This window comes from Phascolarctos cinereus, unplaced genomic scaffold (assembly GCF_003287225.1).
Source record: "Phascolarctos cinereus isolate Bilbo 61053 unplaced genomic scaffold, phaCin_HiC Scaffold_9;HRSCAF=440, whole genome shotgun sequence".
Classification (NCBI taxonomy): Eukaryota; Metazoa; Chordata; class Mammalia; order Diprotodontia; family Phascolarctidae; genus Phascolarctos; species Phascolarctos cinereus.
Window position 1 is genome coordinate 200,054,285 of NW_027556402.1, and position 11,309 is coordinate 200,065,593.

The 11,309-nt window shown below is 38.4% G+C and overlaps 1 protein-coding gene across 2 annotated transcripts in view; it reads left to right on the top strand.

Moving 5' to 3' along the window:
- The window catches only part of FAM53A (family with sequence similarity 53 member A), a 114,986-nt gene extending 104,124 nt beyond the window's left edge, over positions 1-10,862 (top strand). For both annotated transcript variants that reach the window (XM_020992246.2, XM_020992247.2), the window contains exon 5: positions 9,623-10,862. In XM_020992246.2, the coding sequence (XP_020847905.1) occupies positions 9,623-9,952 (330 nt within the window). In that variant the 3' untranslated portion in view covers positions 9,953-10,862. The remainder of the gene's footprint in view (positions 1-9,622) is intronic.
- The last annotated feature ends 447 nt before the right edge of the window (positions 10,863-11,309 follow it).

Genomic DNA, 11,309 nt, shown 5'->3' on the forward strand with positions numbered 1-11,309 from the left:
ATAATCAGTATGTTAATCATTAAAGACACTTCAGGGTAACAGCTGGTCTTTAGATGATATTCTTGGTTGATAGAACTCACTGTATCAAAGCTTAATAAATGCAAACATTTCTTTCTGAAATAAGTCTTTCCATTATCTGGTGACCTGGCTACTTCACTGACTGTTATGTGGTTCAATATGTTCACATAATGAAAGATTTATTTCTCTACAAATTCACCCAAGCATACGTTTCAAAACAGATGGAAAAGTTGAAGTTTTAATTTTGAAAGACACTTCTCTTGTTCCTTTCATTCTGTCCTATTTTTGAGGACTCAGTCTGTAGATGACAGAATATAACCAGCTGTCATGGGTATAAGACCAGATGTGTCCTTACAGTGAGGGGGAAGGGTGTGCAATGGCCTTGAATCAGGGTCGGGGTGGGGAAAGGAAGGCCACATTAAAACAATTTAAAGTGGTTTTTAAGAAGTTATAAAGTATTAAAGCAGTCATTTTCTATTAAGTAAAAAAAGAGTCTGTTAATTTCTGTTTACTTAGGAAAAGGGAAAAAATGTAAGGGGAAAATGCATAAATTTAAAAGGCAAATAGTTTTTAAATTGACAGATTACTGTAACTGGATAGCACATTGTGTTATGATCTCATGTTTGGGACAAAGTATCCATGGACTTAAATGTATTTGAAAGTACTAAACTGGAGAAAAAATCAAATTTTGGAATCTGAATTTTTTTTATTTTTCCAGTACACTTTCCATCAACAACTTTTTGTTAACTTTTAAAAAAAGACTTCATAAGTAAGAATGAGGGGAAATTTATCAAGTTACTATATTCTCTAATCTACTTTAATGATAGGATTTTTTTTTTAGTGGTTTTTACTTCAGGGATGAAAATGTGCAGAATGGACCTTTTCTGGACTTTCCTTGCCTGCTTAGGTCAACAAGCATGTTTTGTGTAATTATTTTTGAATTTAGATAGCAAAAAACAAGCTATTACTTTCCATAATCATTGAAAGTAGTTTAATCATTGTTAATAATTGCCCACATTTATAGACTTACTTAAAGAATTACCGTGTAGAATTATAGATTGACTTATGTTGCAACATTTTAAATTTCCGTAACGAAAAAGTAACTAAAATTTAATTTTACCACCATTGTTTTAGACCACAAACATTTGTAAAACTCCAGTATGCCCACTTAAATTTTAAATAATAATGTATAGTCTCTCAATTTATCCATTTCTGAGGCCAACTGGTAGTTTGAGGTAGTAATTGTTAGACTTGTTGAATTTATTTCTGTAGGACCCAGACTCATTCATCACCAGTTCTGCTGCCTCTTCTCTAAATAGGACTCAGCCATCATGGTGTGATAAAAAGAGTCTGGCCTGAGAATCAGGAGGTAGGGCATAAGTCTCAGCTCTGCTATGAACTCTGTACCCTAGTTTCTTTACCATTAAAATGAGGGAACTGCAAAAATGAATGAATGAATGAATGAATGAATGAATGAATGAGTGAATGAATAAAAATAAATAAAAATGAGGGAGTTGCTACCAGAAGATCTCTAGGGCCCCTTCTTCTTTTTTTAACTGTAATTTTCTTTTTGGTGAGGCAGTCGGGGTTAAGTAACTTGCCCAGGATCACACAAGTGTCTGAGGGAGAATTTAAACTCAGGGCCTCCTGACTCCAAGGCTGGAGCTGTATCTACTGTACCACGTAGCTGCCCCTCTAGGGCCCCTTCTTGCTCTCAAGTTCTGGGCCTCCAAATCAGAGCTGCTTTGATGTATAGGAATGAGTTTTCTTGATTATTATAGCTACCATCACCACCTCTTCTCTGTTTAGGAATTGTAATTAAATTATAATGACTTGGTGAAAATTATAACATCCCTAAGGCTTGAATGACTTTCTGTCTGCTTTGTTAATCTGTTTGCCTGTGAGCAGAATTTGAGAAAATCATTAAATCAAGACCAATTACTGTGGGAAATATTTGGCACTTAGTGACTGCTGATCATGGCGTGTTGTTGTCATTGGTGTCGTTCACAAAATTCCCAGGATGAACGTGTGGAAACAGTAAGTCCCCTTTGAGAAAAACACTTCCAGGCCAAGATGTGATAGCATCAGTAGATCATGGATTGAGAATTTGGAGGTCATCGTTCCCCTCTTACAGATGTGGAAACCAAGTCCCAGAGATGTGAAGTGGGGGAGTGAGTGTCAGAGGTGGTATTTGAACCCAGATCCTGTGACTTCAAGTCCTTTCCTCTTTCCATTCTGAAAGACGTGAATGCTTTAATTCAGTAATTCATCATCAAACACATGGAAGGGTTTTCGTTGTCACTGTTTTAAAAGAAGACACAGAGCAATCCTCTGGGGTGTTTAATTTGTAGGATCATAGGATTTAGAATTGGAAGGGACCTTAGAGATCATGTCATCCAAACAAAAAAAATGTTAATTGCAAGTTACCAAAAAAAAAACATTGTCTTTGACCTAATATTTCTACTATTGGGAAATATAGTTTCAGGTGTTACCAAAAACACAAAAAAGAACTATCTGTTCAGAGATTTTCATAGTAACGTCATTTCAAAAAACTAAATAATAATAAATGTTCTACAAATGGGGTAATTGTTTAGTCAATTGTGATACATCATGTTAGAGAATTTATAGTTAAGTCCAGCACAGGTGAGAAAACTGTGCAAAGAATCCAATAAAATCCTAGAGAGAGTAAATGGGAAAATGTTATGATAACATTAGAGATAGAGACTGAACCTGTGATTTCATTGATATAGGAAATTTACAGGAGAAGGAAACTCCTTCCGCCAATGTAGAACACCACCTCTTCTGAGTGAGTTGCTTAAAGTCACATAGTGTGTAGCTGAGGTGGGACTTGAACCCAGGTCTTCTTGGCTTTGAGGCCAACTCTCTAACCAATATTCCATGCTGCCTCTCATTATGATACTTCTCTGTGCTTGTAAATTAATACTGTGATATTTTTGTTTGTTTGTGAGGCAGTTGGGGTTAAGTGACTTGCCCAGGGTCACACAGCTAGCAAATGTTATGTGTCTGAGGCCGCATTTGAACTCAGGCCCTCCTGACTCCAGGGCCGGTGCTCTACCCACTGTGCCACCTAGCTGCCCTAGTACTGTGATATTTTTTACTTGGCAATGAAATGTAGTTGTTACTAAGCAAGTTTGTTTGTATCAGTGGTCAGTGTTTTTTAGTAAAATGTTTAATTAAAAAAAGCTAGGCTATCTAGAGGAAAACTGAGGCTCATTGAGGTTAAATGCCTTGGCCAAGGTCACACAGCTAGTAAATGGCAGAGATGTGATTGGAATCCAGATCATGGCTTTCTTTCCACACACCCTTCGAGAATCCATACCACATAAGGATCTATCTACTTCTTGTGAAGATAATCACAGAATCTCATGTGCTGCAAAAAGAATATAGCCTTTTCTCTGTCTTGCCAATCTGATTGTGAGATCAGACAGTATATTTCTTGGGAAACGGCTGTGGGTTGAGTGTTGTTGCGGTCCGATAGAAGTGTAGAGTTATCTCCCCGATCTTAAGCACAGTCTCCCTGGAGATAGAGGATGAGCCCATGTGAAAGGTCCAGTGGCAAACTGATCAGATGCTACTGTTTTATGTTCCACTTAGCCAAGAGAAGATGAGGCCAGGGTATGGTCTAGACCCCATATGGGGTTTAAGTTTAAGAAGTTTGGAAGGGGTCTTGAGTGGAAAAAGTTTAAGAAGTCCTAGGAGAGCTTAGAAGTGGGATGTAGGCTGAGCTGAATTTAGAAAAGGATGGAGAAGGAAGAAGAGTTTGTGGGAGAGGAGAAAAGAATTGAAGGAGCATGAGCAAGAGCCCAATCAGAGTAGACAATACCTTCTAGCAGAAAGGCTGGAGAGCTTGCTTGAGTTCGTTATGGACAGAGGTGGGAGTATGCCTGTCTGACAGGGGTAGGAGGATTTGATGACCAGAGAGCAACACTTTTTGTGGTAACAAAGGACTGGAAACAAAGGAAGATGCTCCTTAACTTGGAAGCAGCTAGATAAATTGTGGTACATGAATGTGATGTCGTTAGAGAATCGTTAGAAGATAGATTAACTGATGCAGAGTGAAAGCAGGGTCAGGAAACAGTGTGCACAGTGACTACAGCAGTGTAAAAGGAGAGATTTAAAAACAAACAGACCACACCATTGAACTGGGATGTCCAAGCTTGGCCCCAGAGTAGACATTTAAAACAATAAACTTGTATTAGCAGAGACTATTCAAATCTCATCTCTTCGTTGAAATTAAAATACCCAGGGGGTAGAGACCAGGGACCTGGTCCTGTTGATGTTTATATTCTGCACAGAGAAACATAAAGAGGTCTGGATGAATTTACAGACATATTCAGGTTCGATGATGGAAAACACCATTATATGCTATACTAGAATAGACTATACCAAAACAGATTGTAGAACAGCCGTTTTTGGTAATTTATAGATTTTGGTTAGACTGGGACCTTGAATTTGTATTTCTTTTAAGTAGTGGCTCATTTCATTACTGTTTGAAAGAGTGGTGAAACTGACCCTAGATTAACTGAGTATGTAACAAAAGGCAGTTTATCTTCTCATCTCCATTTCAAAAACGATGACACATCCCTGTGTCTGGCTTGGCCCTGCTCTTCCTTGCCCCCACCTTGTGGGCCTCTTCTCCATCTTTCTTCCTCATCTTTAGTTTGTCCCTCTCTTACCTCCTCTTTCTTTTCCATGTTTCTCCCCCTTCTCTTCATTTTTTCCCATCCCATTTCCCTACCAATCTTCCTCTTTTGGTTGGTCTTAATGGGGAAGTAAAGTATCAATTTTTTGCAGTGGTGTGGTGGTATGTGTTTAAATATATTAAATGAGCTGATGAGTTTGACTTCTCACATTTCTCCAAGAGGAAAAGTTGCTTTTTTCTTATATACTCTTGGGGTTTGGGGTGGGTGTTTTTGGTTTGTTTTGGTGTATGAGTCTGGGCCCTTGAGAGAGGAAAAAGGTTCTCTTGCTGCTCCTGAGGGAAGCAGTGTCCTTATCCCTCCAGAGCAGTTAGGATAAAATGTGTCACGGCAGCAGGAAGGAGAATTCAACAGCTTCTGCAGACAGCTTGCGTGCGCCCCCTTTCTTTTCCAGACGTCTGCCTTTTATTTTTCTCATTCTGCCACATTCACGATCACCATCACAGCTTGTTTTAGCTCCTGTCTTGAGAATAGCATGCCTCAGGATTTCCTGCAAACAAAAATGTGACCCTCAGATCAGCTGTGGTCAACCAACTAGGCAAGCACCTGGCTTTTATTCCGAGTTTTGTTAACAAACAGCTTTTCTGTTCTGGAAAGTGTCAGAGAAACTTGGATGAGGTATTTTCACATCTTATGGACAGAGTCTCTATCATTTGATTTGAGAAGTGGGGAGGGTAGAAGGGAGGACATTGATTTTTATGCATTTTATGATCATAAAGTGCAGTATGAGCATGAGGACTTATGTTTTATTTTCCGTCTTTGAAGTTTGAATTCTTGGGGGGAGTAGCTAATTTCCCTAAACTGTTTTAAATGTCCAGGTACCTAATTTTTCTTCTTCCTTGAAACTGACATTCAAATGCTTTATATATAGAAATATAACTGCATTGAAGCAGTCTGCTTCAGGGTTGTAGAGGATATGAATAAAGCATTCATAGGCTTAAATAAAGAATGATACTATGAATTAATTAGGATATTGTAACAGGGCCAGCAAAAAAAAAAAAAGCGTTCTTTAAGATGGTAATTAATTTCTTTGTTAGTAGTGATTGTAGCACCAGAAGGAATCTGTGCCAAATTAAAGCAGGAAGTGAGTATAATTAAACTGCACTTAGATCTTCAGGTTCATTGTGTCTTGACATAATATGAAGATTTATTAGGAGCCTTTATTTATTCAAGAAAGACAATGCTGTCCTCCCACCAAAAGAGTCAGCTGGAATACAATTCAGACTTTTCCCTGTGTTTGTTTTATTTTGGCATTTGGGGTAGGGTTTTTTTTTCTGTCCCCCACCACTACCATCTCCCTCCCCCCAAAAAAGGGAAAGAAAAAAACCCTTCAAGATACCAAGAAAGAACATTAGTTAGTAGAGTTTGGGTAATTATTGGCCATATGTTTTACATTTTTTTTCTCTAGCACCATAAGGTGCCCTGAAAAGTACCATCCCTGAGAAGAAAGTGTTTATAATTCTATTAATCAAAAAGTATAACGTTTTAGAAAATATAGCTTTGCAGCTGTTAACCTCTTTGACTTTTTGCCACTAACTAGATTTTTCAGGAAGCTTAACTGAATATTTTTTCAGTGAGTTTCATGAGGTGGGCAAACGAGTTTAGATTCTAGAGGGTGAGTTTTGTGTGATGGGGGGAAAATGTGTTTACTCCATACAGAGTTCTAATTGGAGCTATTTATGCTAGCATTTCTCTCTTTAGTATGCTGATTGCCAAAGTTTACTTTTCCCCTCAGCAACAATGAAAATGTTCTGAAAGGAAGCCAGACTGACTTTCTTTGTGCGGCGAGTCCCTGTCAGAATTCTTACACCTTTCTGACTTCCTCTTCAGAGCTGGAGCCACACTTTTGTCCTTAAATGCAAAAAAACCACCAAAACTTTTTTGGCTTTTCTAGGCATAGACCCAGGTCCTTCGTGTACTGGGTGACAAATCTGAGCAGACAGTCCTTGACCAGTTTTCTTTTTCCTTTTAAATGTTTTGCACAGTCATTCATTTAGGTTTGGGGCTTTCTTTGAAGCTCAGTTCATGGATATGTGGAGCCTCTGGATTTTAACTTTGAGAAGTAAGCATTCCGGTTATGAAAGTTGGCTTGGACAAGATGCTTCACTTTCATATAGATCATTGCAAGGTTAATGTGCCATTTGTTGAGCTTCGGTGACTTTATCCTTGATGGGTTTCTCCCAAAAGAAATAAACCCTCACAAAAGCTTCTTGGTGATGCTGGTGACTGGCAGATAATCCGTATTTTATAGTGGACAGTATGTGATTAAGACCTTCTGTGGCAAATATACCCGTGGAATTCCGGGGAGAGTTTTTGTGCCTCCTGGGTCCATACAGTGATTTCATTGTGAATTTCTGAGCCACGAGTTTGGTAGAACACTTAGACATTATCTTGCTTCCAATTAAATGTGAGCTTGACTTGTTTGATTGGAAAAGAAGGCTTTGGGGAGATTTTCTTTTCCCCTTACTGTTTTTGTTTCCAGGAGAAAGTCAAATATTCAGCCATTTTACCATCCCACTCCTTTTGGAAACTTGTTGGGCTTCTTTATGTATCTTAATACACAAAGACATATGTTGAGTGCTTTTGAGTTCTAGCCACTGCTAGCCTTGCATTCTCCTATTGTCTGGTCTAGCATCTTGTGTGAAGACTGATGATTGAACAAGTTGCTCTTGCCTTCCCTGCTAGGTGTGCGATTGAGCTTCAGAGTGTCCACCAATGTGTAGTGTGGAGTAGCTGGGACGAGTGCGTGGCAGAGAACTAGGCTGAGGCCAGTGAGCTCGCTCAGTGCAGTGTGGCTAGTGAGCTGTTTTCTACTTCACTAATAAACATCCTTTAAAAATGTGCTTAATCTCCAGGGGGTAAAGTTATTCAAATTGGCTTAATAATTTAGAGACTCATAAATTTGCCTGTTATATATGAAGTTTTAAACTTGCCTATTTATGTGCACATAGGGAGCTAGCAGTCTCTCCTTTGCCACATAGCAGACCAGTGACCATGGACATGCCATTTGACATCTCTAGGTTCCACATTTCTTTTACACTAAATGGTCCCGAGGAAACTCCGGCTCTAACATTGTAGAAGGGAAGCTCCTTGAGGTCAGGGACTGTCTCATTTTCTCTTTGTGTACTGGGTTCCTAGCTGAGTCTTGAATAAATGTTTGTTCAATTGTGATTTCATGTTTCAAAGGAAACAAATGTCCCTTGTTAATCTATATAAGTATATTATAGGGAGAAAAAAAAATGAGCTTCCATCAGGCAGGATTTTAAATGTATGTATTGTTTAAATTCAACAAGAAGAGAAAGTAATTTGTTTTTCAAGTCTCTGGAAGCTTTGGATCCTTAGTTCCATGGTAAGAGTTTTTTATTGGGTTTTTAGCTGTATTCCGTTTTTTCCTTTACAAGTATTAATGACATGGTAACTATTACAAGAACACCTTCTATAAATTACATAAACTGGAAGTCATTAAGGAGCCTGCTGTTTGTAGTGCTTAAGCTGCACAGTTGCAATCTGTGAATTTGGTATGTGTTACAATGACATCTCAGCAGTTGTCATTAGTACCATCTGTTAAGTAGGTACATACATGCATAAAAGGTTGAGTACAGCGTCTTTTGAACCTACAGAGTTATAGTAAAAGATACAATTATTTAATTATAGAGTATTAGAAGGAGGAATTATAAATATATTAAAACATATAAGAAATGATGTATATGCATATATGTACAAGATAATTCATTAATATGCTAAACTTGGGTTCCACCTCTACATACTCATTTTAAATCTATGTATGTGTCTTATTTTTGTGTGTATAGTCATGTCTTAACTGCTGGTCAAAATGTAAGCTTAAATATAAAACAAGCTTCTCACCTGATTTTTAAAGAATTGGAAAAGGAAAGGGTAAAAGCTGGGTCCTTGGGTGTGTAGCTTCGTGAACTTCAAGAGAGAATGGAGGATTTCTGGTCTCCTTTGCCATATTTGAATGAAGGATGTATTCCTTTGGATGTGTCCCAATTTTGTGACTAGAAAATGTGGATCAAAAAGCAGAGGACATTTTATGGACTATGTCCTGTTGACTCAAATAGGATTTGATCTTCCTTTTGCAAAATAGAATTTTATCTGAAAATAACAGTGGATTGATCTTTGGCTGGGGTAAAAGGCCGTCAGACATTTGGGCTCATTCACTTGGTATCCTCATGGGATTGACTGATTAATAGGCTCCTTATTTTCTAGCAGGATGAGATATTTTATAACCAGAGGGGAATCTTTGTATTCCAGGCACCAAACCCTTTGTTGAGGAATTGTGGTTTGGAGGGAGTTTACTCTTAAGTTGTGAGGACCTCACTGATTTTGGTTCTTGACAGTTTTTTTAGATGTACTCAGTTTTAAGTGGTCAGTGTTGCTAATTCTAAAATAAGCACATTTCTTTTTCATTTTGTTTCCTTGATTTCCAAGTAGAGCCTTCAGTGTCATTCCTTCATTCTTATACTGGCAGCTTGGTGTAGTAAAAAAAGCACACTGGATTTTGAATCCTAGGACCTGGGTTCAAATCTGTTTCTGCCACTTAGTACATACATGATTACTGGGCTCATTAAGTTGGATTAGAAAATCTTTCAGTTCTAAATCGCTGATCCTAAGAAATGTTTAAAAAAAAAAAGGGGGGGTGGTGGTGAATAAGCAAGATTGGCTATTCAGAGCTATCTTTAAGATGTGAGCTTATGGAAATATGAGTAAGAAAACTGAAAACTTACTTAAACCAGCACCCGCTGTACACTGCTGAGCACTAAGGAAGGTCAAAGTGGAAAATTTGACAAATCAAGAAAACTAGCCACCTGTTGTTCTGTATGTGCAGCAAAACATATCAATTTTTGTGTTTTGTTTTATTGCAGACTCTAAAAAATTCAAAAAGTCTTTGCTCCCTTGATTACGAAGATGATGATGAAGATGATACCCAAATGAAGACAATTGTGTCCTCCCCATGTGACTCAAATGACCTCATGAGCATCATCACCCCTGGTTCCAGTCCAGTGAAAGAGCAGCTGGATGAAGTTAGACATCACGGACCATGCCAAATTGGCTTCAGCACAAGGGATTGTGCGAAAGCAGCTGCAGGATGTGAAAGCGATGAAGAAGACCCCAGTGATTGTGAGAGTGCCGAGGAGGGCATATTTCCTCTGGACTGTGGGGACCTAGATCTAGAGCAAATTGAAAACAACTGAGTCAGTCCTAGAGTTGGGGTTAGAATCAGTGAGTTTTTCTCAATTTCCACTGATAGCGGATTACCTTTGCCATGTGTAATCCATATCCCCGAACGTCTATAGTGGCCATTGTTGAGGGGCTATGTTTAAAAAAAAGAAAAACAAAAAAGCCAAAAAAAAAAAATTCAGGTGGGGGAAATGGGAAATGAAGTGATGTCACCTGTTTATAGTCTGTTAATCAGTATATGGACAGAAAAAAAAATAGGTTAAATGTTATTTTGAACATTAAGGAGTAATTTTGATTAAAGTTTTCCTAACAAAAGTATTTTGCATTTTTATGGCTTTTACAGTTGTGGAGAAATCTTCTCTATTTTGAAATGAATTTCCTGAAGGGCATTTTATTAAAGTCAATCTGCCTACAGTGATTCTAGTGCGGGTATCCGTTCCTTTTGTTCAAATGCTTACTGGGAAAAACTGAGTTGTGTAATGTAATTGGTAACAAAACTTCAGGTATCTGGAGATCAAAACTCTTGAAGTCTCCGATTGACACTTGGTCAGAAGTGCTTGTCCATCATTACTTCGAGTGGTTACAAGACCTCTTGAACCGAGACAATTTTTCCTCCTACATTCAGACTTTTTGATTAAAATGTAGTGCTGACCTTACAGGTTTAATATTTCCCCAGCTTTCACTACTTGAATCTTTTCTAGCCTGAAGCCATGCTAATTCAGGCGGGTTAAAAATTCAAGTAGCTTCCCTGCTTGGTGGTCAATATTATGTTTTCTGTGCTTCAGAAGAATGTATGACAAAGAGCACTTGAACTTTTAGACAGGGGCTTTGTAATGCAATGATCAGTTCCCCAGGAGGTGATCCCTTGAGCAATACTAGACAGAACCTAGTCCTTGAATTCAATAAAAGACTTTTTGCTTTGCATATGTGGCTTTCTGCTTATTAATTTGGTTTAAATGTTGCTTCTAAAGTCCCCAGTGGTTACTTGACCTTGCCTGGGCTTTGTTCAGCCTAAGAACAAAGCATGTGTTTTTATTTTCACATTTAGAACAGGGCCCTGCCCTAGACAGCCCTTGAGCTGAGCCCAAAAGTCTCTGAAGACTATGAAATTGGGGGCAGTGATGGGAGGAGGGGCAATGGGGTGGGGTTTGAGGGTGGAGATGGTTGTTGGTGGGGGTGTGTAGACCATTAACAATATCTCTGGAAAATATTTCTTGGTTATTGAAAGAAAATGTGAAGTGTCATCGTTGACACACATTTTTATTAACTCAGCTAGGCCAAGGATGTAAATGTTGTGAAGGTGATAAATGACTCTTCCCTTGAAAGGTAATCTTTAACCTTGTTGAGGCTTCAGTGGTGTTAAAATGGGTG